Genomic DNA, 20,521 nt, shown 5'->3' with positions numbered 1-20,521 from the left:
CTCGCACCTGTTAAGTGGCTGGATAAGGATGAACGTCACCAAAACCCACCAACACAGCCAGTGTTGCCATTAGTAAACTCCTCTTAATCAAATGAAAGCAGCATGTATCACTGAAACAAAAAATATTGGAAAACTAAAGATTTGAAATGACTTTGAAATATCATCGATGTATAATATCATACATGTGCGATATCACTGGTTTTCCTTCAAAAATGGTATTGTGCAGGTGTTGCAGCAATTTAAATGTGAAAATTGCCAAATTAGTGTGCTAACACAAGTTTTTTTTGTGCTCTGACTACAGGGGAAATTTTTGCCAAGAGACAAAGTATCATCATCATCATCATCATCCTCCATCATAAAGTAAAATGAAAGTATAAGACACATTTGGAAAAAAAAAAGAAAAGAAAAAAGGATGAGATAGGAAAGTTGAAAAATAGCTAAAATATACAGGTCTACGTTTCACTGTGGTACTGATTATAGATTCATACTTTCTCATCTAAATCTTTTTTTTTTTTTGCTCTATTTTCTTTTTTTTATTTGCAACACAATTAGGATCTTCATTTGCAAGTGTGCAGATCGCTGCGGGCTAAAACATCTATGCTTTCAGTTCATTTGCCACCGATGGTAGGACATTGCAACACTTCAGGAGTGTTTCAAAGCTACAATAAAACCCAAATTACATTTCAGATTTGACCAACTAAAGCAAAACGAATCTAAATGTCCTATATCAATCTTCTCCACACAGTTAAATGGCATTAAGCAAAATAATGTGCACCTTAAAATCAAATATTTTGCAAGACATTTAAAATCCATCAAAAAACTAAAGAAAACAAAAAGAAAATGGAGTATATAAAATGTTACACAGAAGAAAAAAAAAGTCCCCACATTTTCAAAATCGCAAACTATCCACAACAGGCACATCTAGCTTCTGTCGCAGTAAATTTTCACTTTGTCTCGCAACGTAAGTGTAACGACAAAATAATAAATCCTTCATTGTGCTGAGACTCTTTCCTGTGACAAGTTTTGTGCTTGTTTTCTATTCCTTTTGTAGTTTTCCGGCCTCACCTTCATGTCTTCATGAATGCCTTTGGATATTCGACATAAATACACAGATAAGCACTTGCAACAGAACGGAAAGTTTAAACTCTAACACTTTCATATACTGTATAAAGAATGCTTTTGGCAGATTTAAAGATACAGTGCTCTTTTAGGCAGATGTTATTTGTTGAACGGTAGGGCCTGGAGTGTCATTATGAGCACATTAGCTAGTCTGCGCTTTGTCACAGACTAGTTATCCTGACACTTTGATTTGTAGACCGTGAGTTGGCAATTGAAGAGCCCCATGGAGAAAGTCTTGATTGCACTGCAGAGTATGGAATAGTACACTTCGGTGGCTTTCCTGTGCTGAAAACTGACCCTGTTTATTGTGTATACGTGCACCTTTAGCTCACTAAATATATACACAACAAAACCTGACCCAGCCTAGAAGAACACTGTATCTTTAACCTAGAAGATGAAGTGCATCCTGGTTCTGTCGAGTACAGTTTGGCGGACACTGTGAATTTGGTGGTCTGTGCCCCCCACTTTGTCGTGAACCAAGCAGATCCTTGTCAGCCCACAGCGGTGAGGTGAAGGAGGCCAGATCACCAAAGGGAGCTGCCAGGAAGTGTTTTCTTGGCCTATTGTCTTCTCCCGAAGAAGAAAACGAGTGTGTGCTCTCCCTGTTTTGTCATCCCCAAGTGGCTTGGACTCTTGTGATGGTCACATCATTTCTTTTCTCAGCTTTTTTCTTTGTACAGGATTCAAGTAGATGGTTGAAATGCTGCCCTGTTTATATATACAGTTTGTGGCCAAGCCACAGTTCAGGGTGGAGTCAGTGTGAGCGGAGCGTTTGGCACTGGTACAGAGCTGCTGATGAAACACTACTAGTAGGTTACAGCACCCTAAACAAGGACGTCTCGAGCCTAATCAGCATTTCTTCTTTATGTGTGTACCATCAATTTGATATTTGAAACACTGTTTCTCCAGTGTGGTCGGTTTGGATGCCGTTTCTGTGTACTTGACGCTTGGTTTCAAAGGGAAAGACCTTTTGCAGTTACAATAAGAGACAAACTGTTGTCTGTTCTGGATGTCCCCTCGCAGTTTATAGACGTTGGCCCGAGGATGATCGACTCTGGGAATGGAGCGAGGGGTTAGTGGTCTATATCAGTCAGTGCAATGAATTTTAGAAACCCAGATATTCCCTGACAAGACAGAAGTAATAAAAAATAAAATGCAACGAGAGAACGGCTTAAAAAAGATCGATTATTTCATCCGTCCACAAATATGTTGTGCCTATATTTGTTTGTCCATGACAATCAACATCATGGCTAGACGCTATGTACGCTAGGAACGTTATTGCCACAGTCCTGCTGTTTATTCAAGTGGACGGTAATATGTTCATGTTCGTGTGTTTCCACAGCGCAGGCTACAAGGTGGTCTCGTACTCCAGACGCTCTTGAACCAACGTGTCGTCTTTATACTGGAGGCGCGGCGGGGTCGGAGACGAGTCGATGGCCAGGATGGCTTTACGTATACTCCTGTCCAGCACATGCCTCTCCCAGGCAGGATAGCGGTTCCTGCACAAGTCTATTTTAATGACCGTCTCCTCAAGGCGCGGGGCTCGGGAGGAAGGTGTGGAGGGCGCAGTGGGCCGCACCTGAAAGACAGGCACGCAGCCGTCCCGCTCGCTGTACTTGGTTTCGCGGTCAGCGTCCCTGGCCAGCGTGCCTCCGCGGTTGGAGCGCAGGGAGTTGGTGGCGCCCTCAGGGGGCAGCGTAAAGGTAGCGGTTGGGTCCTCGAGCTGAACCAGGCTGGCCGAGCGGCCGAAGCGTGGCCCGTTGGGATGAAAGAAAGTGTAGTACATGAGCATGAAGACGATGCCGGTGAAGAAGCTGGAGAAGATGACGCACAGGGCAGGCACGGCGAAGGCGTCCGTGCTGGGTGGTGAGCGATACAGGTACCACAGCGTGCTCAGGGCCGTGTTCTCCAACAGGATCATAAAGTAGTAGATGAAAAGGCGGCAGCGGGTGCGTCCCTCTTTCACGTTGAACCAGCTGAAGATGTAGATAATGCCCACCACCATGTCAAAGACAATCTCCTCCCACTTGGTGATGCAGAATTCGGTCTCGCAGTGTACGATCCAGAAGGTCATGATGCACCAGTGCAGCACAATGAAGATGCCGAAGTAGAGTTGAAACACAGAGGCGAAGAGAGCGAAGGTCACCACGCGAGCAGCAATGGTAAAGAAGTGCCAGCAGAACTGAATGATGACGGCAAAGTAGCTGATGGGCTTCTTGTCATCGCGGGAATCGCGCAAGGCCTTCTGGTAGGAGGCCAGAGCCCAGGCTAGTGACACCAGAGAAGCAGCCGCTGTCATTCCTGAAATAAAAGAAAAAGGCATTGGTTATGGCTGAATGTCACAATCTTAAGTAGCCCTGTCAATCCACCCAGGAAATATGTAAAGCAAATATGATGTCATTCAGTGGTTTCTTCAACTGACACATACCAGTGTTGATTTTTATTAAAAGACAAAGTACATGGGTTGGCCCTAGTATATATCTGTGATCTGGTTAAACCATCATTACCCTCTCGTTCTCTCCGCTCTGCTGGTTCTCTTTCCCTTGGCTAGCCTCGGTGTAAAATAGAAACGATGGGTGGGAGGGCCTTTTCCCAAAGTTATGGAACTCATTACCTTCATCTATTAGGAATGCCACTGTGGCGAGGTGAACGAACGACATGGGAGGAGCGAGTGAGGCCTGGTCCTCTCTCATCCTTGACTGGTGTCGCTCGTCCTTAAATGCCTTCGAGCTCCCTCATGAGAGGATTCGAGATCGGTGTGGCTCGCAGGTGACGCTCTTTCGCAATCACGTCCCGTCTCACCCGCTCCTCCCATGTCTCTCGCTCATTCACCTCGCCACAGCCACATCTTTGGATTGTTTTAAGAAACTTCTTAAGACGCATCTTTTTAGTCGGGCTTTTAATTTATAATTATAATTTACTACTGTGTGTTACTATGTATTTTTCCTTTTTCTTTCCTTTTTAATTTGTTCTGTATATGTTGTAGCGCTTTGAGAAAGCGCATTACAAATAAAATGTATTATTAGAATAATTATTATTATTATCCTTTTTGATATTTGTTGTAAAAGATATGTATACAAGTTTAAAAAAAAACAAAAGTTAGTGTACTTGTTTACCAAGGAGAGAGAAACACTGAACAGCCTGAGATGAAATGTGGAATGTGATGTGCGAATGAAACAAAGAAAAATATATATTTGTAAATATCACGTATCAGCAGAATATTTCTAATCAATCTGTAAACATATCATTCAGGTGTGTAAGTTTAGGGAAAAATATGACAAATTATTTCTAACATCTATTATGTACCATACTGTCGTATATTCTTAGTAGACAAATTACATAAACTAGTGAATTTGAAAAGGGAGTTACTTAAAAAAGTGTCCAGAAGCAACAGTCCTTATAGTCTTCTATTAATCCCCTTGAGGGCTGCAGTGCATTTTATGTTAGCCAGCAATAATGAATCTTGACATGTCAAGCAGTTCTTACCCAGATACAATAGGACACTGGTTTCAAACGCAGAATAGGAAGTGCTCACCAAGGCATGCAAATGCATTTATCTCGTTACTACATCTTTATGTATTCATGACTCTGGAGGATACAGTCGGAAGTGGGCTAATAGAGTAGCTTGAGCATGGAAGTGTCCGTCAATGGCTCGCTCTCCAGTGCGTCTCACGTGCAGCCCTCCTGTAATGAATCTGTTTACGAAATGTAATGAATCTGTTTGGGATTTACAAATCCAGACCCTCTGGTGAGGCACACCACACCAAGGTTTACAAGCTCCGGCCCGGATCAAAGTTGATAAAGGGGGACTCGAGAGACATGGTTCATTTTGACGAGACTTGTATTTTATTTCCTCTTCAGGGAAAACAGCCTTTTTGGAATTCTGCTGAACAGCATCTTTCCACAGTTATGACTCACTGGCCCACTGAGTGAGATGTTATCCATCATGTTGTCCAAAATACTCGGTTGTGCTTAATGGAGGAGGCTTTACAAGCCATCTGCATCAGATGGAGTATAGTAAAGCAGCCAGCACTGACTAGAGATGCGTGACGCCCATCTTTACCGCCGTGACACTCTGTTCTTGAGTTGGCGGCCATGGTTATTGAATGAGTGAGACAGAATACAATGATTACACACACTGTCCAGTCTCTTGTCACCGAATGAATCATTGCACTGTAAAATGTGTTACATCCAAGTTTAAAATGAATGCTGAGATAAAAGCTTAAAATTGATATTAAAGTCACAATATGTAAGATTTTTGGATCAAAATATCCAAAAACAACTAGAACAATGTTATACATGTTGTTTGCTTTTGAACTTACTTTATCTCAAATGTTTCTAAGAATGTTTAAATTCAGAAAAAGAAGCCATTTTAACCAGGACACGGACTGCGTGTTGCTTATTAATGATATCATACCCGCGTTTCCCCTGACGATGGAAACACCAAAGACGCTTTAATATATTTATTACACAGGTGAGAAACTATTGGAGACATTCATTGACAGAAAACGGATAATTGCTATGTAACACAACACAGTTAGTCTTATTGTTTAAATCTAGTTTTCTTTATTTACCACAAATACCATGTTTTACACACAGAAAAATAGGGTGTCAAAATTAGCTTGTCGCTGGGGCAGTACCCTTAAAAGGACATATTTGTACCTGTTTTACTCCTAAAAGGTGCATATTAGTACCTTTGAGTACAAATGCGTACCTTAAGGTACTACTATGAACCTTTTTGTGGTAAAAATGATACAATGTTGGTTCTTTTAAGGGTTCTGCCCCAGCGACAAGCTGTTGTACCCCTAAAGGTACAATTTTGACACCCTATTTTTCTGTGTGTACCATGACTAATATCAATCGAGCTTACTGCAACTGCTGAGCGAATGCACAGAAAAGCATTATAACATAACTTTCAACACACTTAAATAATGTATCGGGTACACAAGCAGCAGCCTCCCACAGTATCTCTTGAAGCCAATGCAAAATTGACAAACTGCAAACTTTTTACAGTCTATGATCTAATATGATAAAACAGTACTGCATTACCCTTTATAGGCTCATACTCATGACCTGAAGAAGCGGAAGCAGTCGCCTTCAGCATACACTCTAAAAAATGCTGGGTTAAAAACAACCCAAGTTGGGTTGAAAATGGACAAACCCAGAAACCGGGTTGTTTGAATGGGTCCATTCACTGGGTTCAAACAACCACATTTCTGGGTTTGTCCATTTTCAACCCAACTTGGGTTGTTTTTAACCCAGCATTTTTTAGAGTGTAATGAAAGCTCTGTGAAATCCAGGCATCATCAAGCTACGCCTTTGTTTTGAATAAGCAACCTATAGTGGCGAAAAAATACATACTGCAGCTTTGATATTATCACTCAAATGACAACTAAGGGGACAATTTAACCAAACTGAAAAAGGTTGTCATCATTTGCTGCCATGTTGTTCTAAACCTGTATGTCAGATGTTTTGAGTTGTTTTGTCCATATACAATTGACTTTCAAAATACTGTCTTTTGTTCCACTGAAGAAAATCATGAGGGAGTCATGAGGAAATTACATTTTTTCACCATTTTCGTTTTTAAGATTATTCTAGTAACAATTGTTTTTGTGAAATATTTTACTTGAAAAAATTACAATTTACAATTTAATGGTTAATAAATGGCAGTTGGCTGGATATTTTATTAATGCAGATATATATTCCTATGGCTTAAAAATTCAAATGCTTTTTGAGGTCAATGCACTTTGCCTTAATAAAATTGTAATGACAAAAATTATACTAACGTTCAGGGCCCGAATTCATTAAAAATATTAATGCAAAGAGTACCTCCCAGTGACAAAATTCTAAGAAAATTCGTAGAAATGTGGGCAGTTCCTCAAAATTGTACCTTTAGGGGTGCAACAGCTTGTCACTGCGGCATACCTTAAAGGGACATATTCGCACCTTTTTTACTCCTAAAAGGAGCATATTAGTACCCTAGAGTAAATGGACTGGACTGCATTTATATATGGACTGCATTTATATAGCGCTTTTATCCAAAGCGCTTTACATTTTTGCCTCACATTCACCCATTCATACACCAACGGCGATGTCAGCCATGTAAGGCGCCATCCAGCTCATCAGGAGCTGGCGGGGGTTAGGTGTCTTGCTCATGGACACTTCGACACTTGGTCAGGTGGAACCGGGGATTGAACCACCAACCTTTCGGTTTGTAGACAACCTACATGAACCACTGAGCCACTGCCGCCCCAAATATGTAACTTAAAGTACTATGCACCTTTTTGTGGTACAAAAAGTATAAATATGCCGGTGACAAGCTGTTGTACCCTACAGGTAAAATTTTGACACTTTTTTTAAATCTTTGCAGCAGAGAAAATGGACGAAACATGAAGAGGGAGAAGAAATATGTTGCACACAATACAATGCATGAGTGAGTTAATAAGACACTACTCATTATAGATCATGCAGGGATCACGTTTGTGACCAATCTTATTAGAGACACGCTACAACAGAAATGCTATAGCGCCAGCAATGGAAGTAATCACCATTAATATGTTTGGCAACTGGAAATATGCAACTATCTTTCACAACCTTCTATATAAGCAAAGTGATAACACAATTTCAGCATTTTCAGAACCTTATTCTGTTGCTGTTCATTTCCTATCAAATACATTAAGTACAAAATTAACAGCATGTAAATTAAAAATAAAGAATGGGTTATGGAGAAGAGTGCTTAGAATTTGCTTAGGCTATATGGACTAAAATGAATGACAATGTTATAACGGCTTTGCTGAATGGTTTTAAGAAGCTAAAGCGTGCTGGCTAAAATTTTGTCAACAGCTACTGCAGTATTATAATTCAGTTGTGTAACATTAAAGTGCATGATTTTGAAGTGGGTGACTGAATATATGAAATTGAGTGCCTGAATCATGTCAGGGAGCCATATTAAATTCACTTTGAAACTACTTAATCGGGTCACTTAAAATGTATTCATTCCATGATGTTGAAGTTACATGAACAAATTATGTTTGTTTAACTTAATTGACTCATGTGGGACCGATAAAAACAATTAAATCACGTAAATCTAACAGACTTTTTTTTTTTTTACTTCAGTGTAGAAGCTTTAAGAATACGGAGTCGGAAGTTTACATTTTTGTTTTTGAAATAAAATTATTTTAAATCAGCAAGGATATACCGAATTGATCAAAAGAGACATTTATAATGTTACATTTTTATTTTATTTTATTTTATTTTATTAAAAAAAACTAAACAAATAAATGCTGTTCCTTTTTTTTATTACTTTTTTTTTAAACTTTCTATTCACCAAAGAATCCTGAAAGAATGTACCACTGTTTTAACAAAAATATTAAGCAGCAAAGTGTTTACATTTTAAAATATATTAATATAGAAAACACTTGTTTTATAGAGAGATAATATTTCACAATATCAGTTTTTGATCTTGTTAACAAAATTATGCAAGGGAAACCGAACATACATTTAGAAAAAAAAAAAAATAATTATTGAATGTTTCTCTATGATAAATTCAAATGTTAAGAATTACAAAATATTGTGTCGTCTTTCATCTGTAGTTTTAGACAGGCAGCATATGGCTCCAACATATTAATACTGAAACGTTTCTGTCAGGGGGAAAAAGATTAAGACATTCTCACTGCATTACCAAGACAGACTTTGAATTCATTAGTTCCCTTATTTATTCTAAATGAAACCCAAGTGTAAATATTCTCTTGTCTTTACTTCTCTGGTTGATATATTTAAACCCAGATCATATCAAGACAACGTACAGGTTTCAGAACAATGTCCTTTTTATCATCTTTCTGTATAATGTTATAGTGCAAGCAGAGGAGAGGTTGAGATAACGGGAAGCTTTAGTGCCAATCAGTTCCTTTCAAACGGCTTCGGTAAAAAAATGCAGAATCTCACGTTGCTAAGATATCACCATCGCGGGCCACTTCCATGAATAATTGAATGAGTCCTCATGTGAAATGATGAATGTGCAAAGATGTGTTAATTTGTGTCCAAATAAAGGTGAGTATTATTTTCATTTCACCCAGGCTGCAGGTTCACTGTTCGTCAAAGGCTGCGACCGATAGATTTGCCATTTCTCCGCCATCTGTAGTCAGATGAGCTGTACATTATGGACACTCTACACTAAACAAAGCAGGCGATCAATGTTAAAGATATTCTTTGATGCATAAGATAGGACATTCATAACAAAGAATGTGTACCCTGGGCATATATTTCATAGTCTAAACAGCAAATGAAAGCACATAATCCTTATCTGTGGAAAGGACTGTGTGATGTCGACACTCCCAGAGTGAGGGCCTAGTACTGGTCATGTCCTCTACGGAGCTCCTTATGATGGAGGAGTCACCAATTAGCAGTCTCAGTCTAGTTCTAGACCCAAGATTTCTTTCCATCCAGATCATTATATTTTTCCTATGAATGGAACAGATTATCCATGTTTACAAAGCTGAATCTGGCACAAAATCCCAAGACAAGATAAACTATTCAGTTACCATTTCATTTATACTAATCAACATTAAAATATTAGTTGGATTACAGGCTTTAAGATTATACAGGTCCTTCTCAAAAAATTAGCATATGTGATAAAAGGTCATTATTTTCCATTTGTAATGATAAAAATTAAACTTTCATATATTTTAGATTCATTGCACACCAACTGAAATATTTCAGGTCTTTTATTGTTTTAATTCTGATGATTTTGGCATACAGCTCATGAAAACCCAAAATTCCTATCTAAAAAAATTAGAACATTATGAAAAAATTATCTAAACAAGCTATTAACCTAATCATCTGAATCAACTAATTAATTCTAAACACCTGCAAAAGATTCCTGAGGCTTTTAAAAACTCCCAGCCTGGTTCATTACTCAAAACGCAATCATGGGTAAGACTGCTGACCCACCCTGTCCGGAAGGCCATAATTGACACCCTCATGAAAGAGGGTAAGACACAGAAAGAAATTTGTGAACGAATAGGCTATTCCCAGAGAGCTGTATCAAGGCACTAAAAGCGCTATATAAATAAAGACATTTTGAAATATATTAAAATAGAAAACAGTTATTTGAAATTGTAGCAATATTACACAATTGTAATGTTTTTATTCTATTTTTGATTACAGACTCCTGTGGTGAAAATCACATATTTAATGTCTATGTCTAATGTCTATGTGGTGTTTTTAATATTCTTTAAGACAAAACATGTACACATTCATAAGTCAACACCATTGGTGAGCATTTTCTCCTTAAAACTGCAGTGGAAAAAAACAAACTCAAAAATGCCAAAATTCGGTGGCCAATCACGTCAATGTACGGGTGGGCTTTAGCATATCATTTACTATGCTGTGACGCAGGGGAGTCTCAAGAGAGGTATATTTTTCATTTGATATGAAAAATCAGGTACATGTAGCATTATAGCGTGTGAATTGTATATGATGTACTATATGCCTTGGGAAGGCAGACTAAGATCACAAATGGCAACATGGTTTGTGTAACATTAGCAACACATTATTAGTTGTTTGATAACTTAAGCAAAAGGCTAATCATATTAATTATCGTTATGTGTCTGATGATGTGTAGATGTAACCCCTCCTGTTTGAAGATGCTCTAACAAGAAGGCTAACGCCGCATTCACACGGGGCGTAGGCGTTAACGCTTGACGGAGGGCGTGGCTGAAGCTGGGTGCTGACGCGATCTTCATAGTGACAACAGCCAATCACATTAACTTGCCGCTTGGACCAAAACACAACACAAAAAAGCGCCATTTTATGACAGCTAGTCTGTGAGATGAAATGGATGCCGATTTGGTTGTATGTGTGAGTGTGATTGCCCGTGTAGTTGTTGTCAGTGCACTGCACAGGTGCACGAAGCTGTTAAGTACATTAAATCCTGAAAAAGCGCCGACAGCGGGAAGAATATCACGTAGTGGTCCGGGAGCTGCGTCTGGATGGTTCACAGAGCAGTAATGAACGCAATTGGCTAGCGTCTGCTGTAGGATATTTGCATACGGCGATCTGATTGGATGACACCTGCGCTGGCGCTTAAAAAGTTGAGAAATCTTCAACTTCTGCCGCTTGGAACGTGAGTGAAGCGCCGCGACGGAACCCACAATTCAGTTCGGCAACGGATGATGTCACCCATTCAAAGTAAATGGGAAGCGTTAACGCCTACGCCCCGTGTGACTGCGGCTTAAAGGCTGCAACCCCCTTAAACCTCACTCCCATCCGGGTCACGGCACTAATGTAACCCCTCCTGTTCGCACCGCCTGCTCCAAGCGAAACTTAAACCCGGGTCCGTCGGCATGAGAGTCGGACACTCTAACAAGGAGGCAACCTCTAGTTTCAGTCGTTAGAGTGTCTCTTGGGGTCAGAGGAGTGAGGTTTACTCACACAGTGACTACTAGTGTGATTTTTGTTACACGTATTCCCTTAAACCTCACTCCCATCCGGGTCACGGCACCAATGTAACCCTGTTCGAACCACTCGCTCCAAACGGGACTCGAACCCAGGTCTGTCGGCATGAGAGTCGGACGCTCTAACAAGGAGGCTAAAGGCTGTCCTCTGTTACACACACCCCCTTAAACCTCATTCCCAACTGGGTCACGGCACCCAGTTACCCCTCCTAACCCAGGTCTGTCGGCATGAGAGTCGGACGCTCTAACAAGGAGGCTAAAGGCTGCAATCTCTAGTGTCAGTCGCTAAAACAGGTCAGATGAGTGAGGTTTACTTGCACAGTGACTAGCTGGCCTCTGTTTCATAGAAAGCAAAACATAAAACGCATTACTATTCTTATACATCAATTTGTAGATGAGCCAATATGATTGAATGGAGGCCAGATCATTTGCATATTCCTAGATGTGCATATGCTAAATGAAGCAAAGGTGTAGAGGTTCATTCAAGCTATTTTAAGGTATGAATATTTTTTTGTCACAGGCCAAAAACCTGTAATTTTTGTGATCGAAGATGAGATTTATGGGCTACAATGATTTAGTATCCCTTTCAAATACAGGTAAGTATAAGAACATACAAAAAAGCTTATAATAGTTTGTGGAATTTTTCAGCTAATAGTTAGTCAATTACTCATTACCTTCTAGAACCTCTATCTATCTATCTATCTATCTATCTATCTATCTATCTATCTATCTATCTATCTATCTATCTATCTATCTATCTATCTATCTATCTATCTATCTATCTATCTATCTATCTATCTATCTATCTATCTATCTATCTATCTATCTATCTATCTATCTATCTGTCTGTCTGTCTGTCTGTCTCTCTGTCTCTCTGTCTGTCTGTCTCTCTGTTCGTCCGTCAATCCAGCTATTCTATCTATCATTTAGTGTTTGTTTATACTGCGTGAGTTTTTTCAATAGCTTATTTACGTGTTTAACCCACTTAGATTAAATCTGGCCCATTAGTAGCTAGAGAGAGCTGAGGGGGTGTAATGACTACTTTGCAAAGTGGGGTAATTAACTGACAGAGGCCAGGCTATAATTCTTATTCTGTGGGCTATCTGGCCTGCGGCTTGGCTCCGGTGCTCTCTACGACAGCTAGGGTGCATGTATTCCTCCTTTCCTCTCTCTCTTATATCCTGCGCACGTGCAGCGCATCCTGAGGAGACGGTCGCCACGGGAACCTGCCACGGTCCAGCGTGCGAGGCTGCAAGAGCGGCAGCGGTGACGTAATGCTCCTTGCTGCTCCTGCTCATGAGGGCTGCAGTAATTTGGAGAGGGGAGGAGGGCATAGACAGTGTGTGCTGTATGGTTGTAGGTTGCGTGGTAGCAGCAGGGTTATGCAAACCACAGCATCACTGCAGTATCTTCTTTATCTACTTCTACAGGCCCTTCAAATCCATTCACATTAAAGGAAAAGTACATCAAAAATAATAATTCTGTCAACATTTTTCAACATTTGCTCACCCTCAGGTTGCTCCAAACCCTCCATGTTGTTATTCTATCTGTGTACACAGGAAAAGGAGAATTTGTAATGGAATCTTTCTCACACAAAGCTATTAGATGTCTTTAAAAAATTTCTTCAATATAGCGTATATTCCTTTTATGATGTTTTTTGTGCCCTTTTTTTATAAAAAAAAAGTTCTTCAAAAAATATTTTTTTTGCTCTAACTCGTATTAAGTTCAATATTATTTTTTAGGCTTTCTCATGGCAAATCGTATCTTACATTAATATCATAGTTTCTGTTGGCATATATAAATGTTTATTATAGCAACATATGACAGGCAGATTTGATATGTCACAGTTACACATGATCTTGCCTAAAATAGAAATATAATCAAAATAGATGGTTGAGCCAACACTTGCCTGTAAAATGTGTTTTTTCTCCCAACTGTGACGGTATACTGGAAGAAACTGTATGGTACAGTAATATGATTTCATCTACAGTGACAAACATTAATTAGAAAGAGAATCACTGGCAAATATCATTAAATAGAGACATACTTTTGAGATGAACAGTAATGCATGTGCATACGTAAAACATAAAAAGCTTTAAATGAAACAAATAATGTATATTTCAACATTTAATCACAGCAATATTGTTTTCAAGACAATGTTTTTCATGCCAATATGATGATGAAGTCATTACATATCATTTAAACTTGTATTTTGAGCCTGGTCTACAATAACATGCATACAGTACTATATCAATATTTTTAAATACTTATTATACATTTTTGTACACTTTGATGGCATTAAAAGAATCATAAAAAATAGTAAATGAAAAATGTAAGATATAAAATGCAGGCAGGTAAAGGACACCTTGTTTAAAATGTACAGTTGACTCTCATGATGCTTCAATGATAAATTAAGTAACTAAATATAATGCATGAGAAATGAGAAAATTAATTGAATGGTGTGATGGGACACATTTGTGTGTATAGGACACACAAGAACAGGGGTCCCCAGACGCGGTCCTGGAGGGCCACTGTCCTGCGGAGTTTAGCTCCAACCCCAATCAAACACACCTGAAACAGCTAATCAATGTCTTATTAGGTCCTATAAAGGCATTTATTAGCTGTTGCAGGTGTGTTTGATTGGGGTTGGAGCTAAACTCTGCAGGACAACGGCCCTCCAGGACCGAGTTTGGGGACCCCTGCACAAAAATAATTAAAACGAAAGATTTGCTTTCTGTAGATTTCAGCAAAACATGTTATGAGCAAGGCTTTTTCCTATGCTGAACTGTTGCAGGAAATGGTTAGGCTGAGTGGCCCATTTATGTGAGCAAGTAGAGAGACTTTATTTCTGGCAGGGGTTCAAAGAGAAGCTGCGTAAAGGAAAATAGTGAGGAAAACAGCCTTACTGACTGACAGTGTCTTTTAACTGCAACAGTTACTGGTAAAGTTAGGGAGGATGCATTTGTAGAGCGAACAAGGGACAGCCTGAGTAAGAGGAACACAAATCAAATGCGTCCTACATATCACCACTGCGCCTCTGCCGGCTGCCATCAAATGGTACCCAAGCTGTTTAGTCTATTTAGAAGAGATTGAGCTTTTGAAACATGACTGTACTGTTGGGTTAAATTTTTACACTTTGCTCGATGTTGTTTTTGACTTGTAAGCGAAAGAGCGACAAATCTCAAAGGAAAGTCTCCGATGAAAGAGTTCAGAGCATCAGAGGGCTCTCCGCTCTGCTCTACCAAACACCACTAGCAAAACTGCCTCCAGACCCGCTCCCACTGTCACACGGAGCTGACGCTCTGATCCTCGCGCTCGGAAAAAGAAAAAGATTATTCGCAGCTCTGTTGCATTAGGAGCTCAGGACCCCTGCTTTCATAAATCATTTCTCAGCCTTGATGGGAGAAAATTCTGACATTCCCTGGGCACTTTTGTTTATGGAACATTATGAAGAACAGAAGACAGCACATAAAGGCGCTGAAGCTTTAACTGCTAGACAGGGCTCTGCAATCCACAAAGCACAAATGAACAAAACAGCAATTTTTGAACAACTCTAGAAACATGACCATTCGCTGGTAAATGTGGGCTGACTGAAAGGTCACCACAATGTCAATCTGAAGGTTTTAAAGCGTTTAATAAATCGACACTAGTGTTCTTAGTGAGAAATATTACAACAGATTATCTTCTGTTCTAATACTTCAGTTTTGCGAAACTACATAACCCAATCCACTTATTCTTTTTCAAGAACCTCCCACTTATACAGGAACAGACCAATCTTTGAATCCTTTTAATTGTAATATTTAAAAATGTTTGTGTACTGCTGGGCACCCCTGTGTGTGTAATAAGCAGAGTGTAGGCGTGATGTGGACCCGTCTAGGTGCATATTACCAACACGCCCTTTAAATAACATGATTTAAATGATTTCAGACAAGGTTTTTGTTGGTCAATGGTCAGCTGGTCAATCTCAGTTATTTTCAGTTCCTCAAAACAGCAACACGCTATCAATGTGCCTAAAATGGTAAATGCATTTATATAGCGCTTTTATCCAAAGCGCTTTACATTTTGCCTCACATTCCCCCATTCACACACCGATGGCGATGTCAGCCATTTAAGGCGCCATCCAGCTCGTCGGGAGCAGCTGGGGTTAGGTGTCTTGCTCAAGGACACCTCGACACTTGGTCAGGTGGAACCGGGGATTGAACCACCAACCTTCTGGTTTTTAGACAACCTACATGAACCACTGAGCCACTGCTGCCCCACTAAACCTTTTTTTTTTTTGGGGGGGGGGGGGGGGGGGGGGGGGGGGTGGGGGGTGGGGGGGGGGCCCACTGCCTGAACACACCTCGTATTCGTAAACGGATATATTTTTAACTTGTCAACCCTCTAAAAGGCACATATTCATACTTTACAGAAATAATATGTACCCTTGAGTTACAACTATGAAACTTTTAGGCAGAGTTAAATTAAACACAAAGTTGTCCCTTTAAAGCTACACGCCGACTTTTGGGACTTTAGCTTATTCACTGTATCCCCCAGAGTTAGATAAGTCCACACATACCATTCTCATCTCCGTGCGAGTCATAACTCTGTCTAACGCACCCACCACTAGCCTAGCTTAGCACAAAGTCTGGAGCTAAACGTCTCTATCTAGCCTACTGTCCAATAAGTGGCAAAATAACACCAACATTTTCCTTACATGTTGCGATGTGTATAGTTACATCATGTACTAAGACCAACGGAAAATTAAAAGTTGCAATTTTTTAGACCGAAGAAGACAAAGATAAGAAAAAACAGGGCAGGTCAGAGAGGACAATCCTGTTGTACTGAATGGTGCAAGGAAATTCTGGGTAACCTGCCTGCATAGTTGAACTGTACACATTGTATAGGTGTATATTAATCTGTCCCATGATACAAATGTCTCGCCAAACCCAAAACTTTGTAGTGACCCAATACAAGGCCACTCAACCTGATCGAAAGCTTTCTACACATCCAAGGACAGAATCGTATGAGTTGCATATAGTGCGTTGAGGAGGCAACATACATTAGAGAAAAATAAATCTACCAGGGATAAATATGGTCTGGATCAGTTTCTAGCCATTTAGTCTTGTCAGGACATTACTTTGCATCTGCATCTCCAAAGTGAGAAGTCACATAGCATTAACATCATTAGTAGTTTGCCAAAAAAAATAATGTTTCATTCAAAAGGGTTTCTTACCTTAAGGGATTTTTTGAAACCATGCCCAGGTGATTATAAAAAGAAAAACACTATAGACCATTTCAGAACGTCTGTAAACAATCGACACCAAGATACTTCCGGGTGGCAGAACGCGAGCGGCTTCTGCAGACAAACTGAAGAGATCCAGCCGACTACTGTAAACAGCTACATAGTTAAGAATATTGTTGTTGATTAAATTTAAAACTATGACGAAAACGTGTTATTTTTGGGGTTGCGCCGCCCGATATACAGCAAAAGGTGGATTGTATCGATTTCCAGAAAAAAGCAAATATCTAGCAAAACCTGTGGGTGAGGAGGCTGAAGCGAGTGGACATCGTCAAAAGTGGCGCTACAGAGAAGTATTCTCAAAACGGTCCATCTACAAAATCATAGCAGAGCATAATTATCTTCAGCTGGGGAAATTCGAGACTAATATTACTAAACTTTAGATCTCTTTTAAAGATCGAACTCATTGCCAGTCACTGCCTGAAGTAAAAGTAGGAAGAGACCTAACCTCTAGTGTCATGTAGGCTACTGATCGAATGTCAATGGAAGAAATAGGAAAAGCAAAACATAGTTGTAGGATGATTGATGATTGATACGTGCACCACACTGGCTTCATCATCACTGCGAGTTTAATTTGAGTGAATGCCTAACATTAGCGGAGTAGCGCTAGTCTACAGCACGCTATAATTTTGACCGTCAGAAGCTCACGTCTGTGCCATCTCCGATCCCGACCGAGCAACAGAAAACGATCATAGCCTTTTTTAGGAAGGTAACAGGGAAATAGACCATCTACGATAGCCTAACATATTGTAAGTCAAACAGCAACGGTCGCTATAATAACTACTCAATGGTAGGCTAAGGCTCATTTAAAAGTTAAAGTATTAGACCAGCGCTACATCTACTGGAGCAAGGTTGGGCATTTCATGTATTGCTATCTCCTGAATTAGTTAATCAGTCCCTCAATAATCATGTTAACTATGTCTGAATCCCAAGCAATTTACTACTGTTGCCATTGGAACGCTTCGGCTTTTGCCACCCGGAAGATCGTTTATTACTGTTGTGACGTCATGGTGAATTGTCGTATTTGAAACTCATGTGTCCATGAACAAGATGGCAGATTTTAAATCACATTTTTCCAGGGGGTCATACTGTATGTCAGTGGAGTAACTGTTAATGAAATTGAATGTGTGGCTTTCTCCAGATATTATAGGCCTGCTTGCATCAGATGGTCAGTAAACGGACTGTGGCTGACATTACAGGATTTATAACAGCAATAAAGATTTTTTTGTTTTAAAAATGCAAAACAATGCTATAAAATATTCTCTCACATTTCCATACTAAATTCATTTTCACAATAACCAAAAAGGGTGCCCCCCCCCCCAAAAAAAGCCGGACCAACAAAAAAAGCATTGATTTGAAAGCTTGCGTTTTGCCTAATAAATGCCTACTTTTGGCAATGATCTTGAAAAAGCTCTTCTGTCCTCTGCAGGTTCTGTCTTTTAGGTTCAGTGGCAGTGGATTTTTTCTCACTCTCTGTCCCTCTCCATCACTGTTATACAGACAGGGTGAGATGTGAAAAGTGAAGGATGACAGTAACCTGGTGTTCTCTCTCCTCAGTACTGTCCTACCCTCACCCTTACAAAGACATATGGCAGAATAATAAAATACTGGGACCCCTGTTTAAAAAGACAGCTTAAACCAGGCAAAGGTGTTTAAATGGTCTCCCAACCTTGCCAAAAAGGATGGGATTTTAAAAGGCACTCGGACACTTATCACCTGGCTAGGTTGGGTAACCAGCTGGCCAACATGCTAACCCAGCACAAACTGTCTTAGCCTAGGTCAGAGACCAGCCAAACCAGTTCAAACCAGCAAAGACCAGCAAACCACTTTAGGCTGGTTCACCCAAGAGGGTTTTTTTTTTTTTTCAGCAGGGGATTCAGCACACACTCTAACTCCTGAGATAGTAACACTTTAACCCAGAGGTAGAATTGTCACATGCACTTGATTATTCATAATTAGTGTGTTTGACTTGACTGTATAAAATGTCCTCACAAATATAATGAAACCTGCTGAACACTAACTAGTGAGTCAGAACTCACTAGATATCTTTATAAATCAGTCAAACCATGTGTAAATCTAGTGTTTTGCTCAGATTTCTGTAAGCAAATGGTTAACTTTAGTGCTAGGGTTTGGGTCTGATAGAAAAACAATGGAAGTATATAAGAAGTCCTCACTAATATATAGTGAAACAAACAGTGTGTGTATGTGTGTTTTGTTACCTTGCACAGCCTGGAGCTTGTGAGTCTGTATGATGATACAGAGCTGGAGCACCAGCTGAGGGGCGCTCTCCAGGAACGTGGCCAGTAGGTGAAGCATGCTGACGTCGGCATACTCATACACCATCCTCCAGTAGAACCTCCAGCGGTCATTTTCTCCGCTCTGCCTGCTCCTGATGCCCAAGTAGATGGCGTGAAAGTACCTGTGTGAGACACAAAGAAAACCCCTTTAAAAGCTCTCTCTCTTTTTCTCTGAACTCTCACTGAACTCTCAATGACAGAGCAGAATCAGCTTCTGCTGCAGACACTCGGCTAGAATATCTCAATGTTTTGTCTGCTTCTCTTTTCAACGTGACCTTACAACCGGACAGACTGTTCCCAGTTATGTTGGTCCCTGCTTTGTTCTGTACACAAGATATGCAGTGGATGGACCTGTTTTGAACTGCTGATGAATAATATTAATGTGAAAGCTGACACAACACAACATCTCTATATAATATCACCCAAAATGTAATGCTATGTCATTGTAGCTTGAAGAGTTATCGGGCTGTCCCGACTAAAGACTTTTCTAGTCGAATAGCAGTCTTTCATTTAAGCCATTAGTCGACTAATTGGAATTTGACATTAATTTAATTACTTAAAAATATACTGAGGGAAAACCAAGTGGCAACCTCCTGCAGTTTCTCTTGAAGCCAATACGGAAGTTAATTAAACTGCAAATCCTCGACTGGCCACTAGGGACAGGCTCCAGAAGGGAGCAGAAACTCTTGAGCCCCATGTTAAAATCCCCTAAGAGGAAAAAAACAGAGGGGAAAAAAAAACCTTGTACAAATTGTGGTTTTGGTCTATACATCGAATTTTGCCCTTCATGACAACTGTGAGGGTGGTGAATTTTTTTTTATAACTAATTCCTTTACATATAAAGCCTTAAAGTTCTGCATAATTAAGGCTGTGGCCACTTTGATTGACATGTGGATAGCCATTTATCCACTGTCTGTTAGTCATCACATCACCTCAGCTCCGCCCACGTCCTGCCTCTTTGCCCATTGTCTGTTATCCGGGCATGACGCACAATGACAAGATGGCAACCGCCTCTACTTTACGCTTCAAAACTGTACTTCAGAACCCTATGGGTGACGTCACAGACACTACGTCCATATTTACCATGCACAGGATCCATGTATAGAGCTCCAGCTAAAGTAGAGATTATGAATTAAAAAAAACAAGGAGAAATTTTAATTATTTATTCAGTATCGGCTGCAAAGATAAAGTTGAGGATGTTGACTCTTAAGCCGAAGTGTACATGTTTTTTTTTAAAAGTATCCACGAGCGTATATGCGTACAGTTGACTGCACAGCCTTGCAAAGTATACTTCTTATGACTCGTAAGTGTAGACAAACGTTCAAAACATGCACTGTTTTGAGCAATCTCTCGCCACGGGGGTTGGGTTG

The 20,521-nt window shown here is 40.0% G+C and overlaps 1 protein-coding gene across 1 annotated transcript in view; it reads right to left on the bottom strand.

Annotated features, from left to right (window-relative positions):
• Positions 1-481: 481 nt before the first annotated feature.
• Positions 482-20,521, bottom strand: part of xkr4 (XK related 4) — a 68,827-nt gene continuing 48,787 nt past the window's right edge. The window contains exons 2-3 of the mRNA XM_067453692.1: positions 19,074-19,273; positions 482-3,420 (exon numbers count right to left, since the gene is read on the bottom strand). Coding sequence (XP_067309793.1) covers positions 2,468-3,420; positions 19,074-19,273 — 1,153 coding nt within the window. The 3' untranslated portion in view covers positions 482-2,467. The remainder of the gene's footprint in view (positions 3,421-19,073; positions 19,274-20,521) is intronic.

This window comes from Pseudorasbora parva, chromosome 9, assembly GCF_024679245.1.
Source record: "Pseudorasbora parva isolate DD20220531a chromosome 9, ASM2467924v1, whole genome shotgun sequence".
NCBI classification, from domain to species: Eukaryota; Metazoa; Chordata; class Actinopteri; order Cypriniformes; family Gobionidae; genus Pseudorasbora; species Pseudorasbora parva.
Note: the sequence above shows the minus strand (reverse complement) of the source record. Positions and strands in the feature narration are given on the sequence as shown.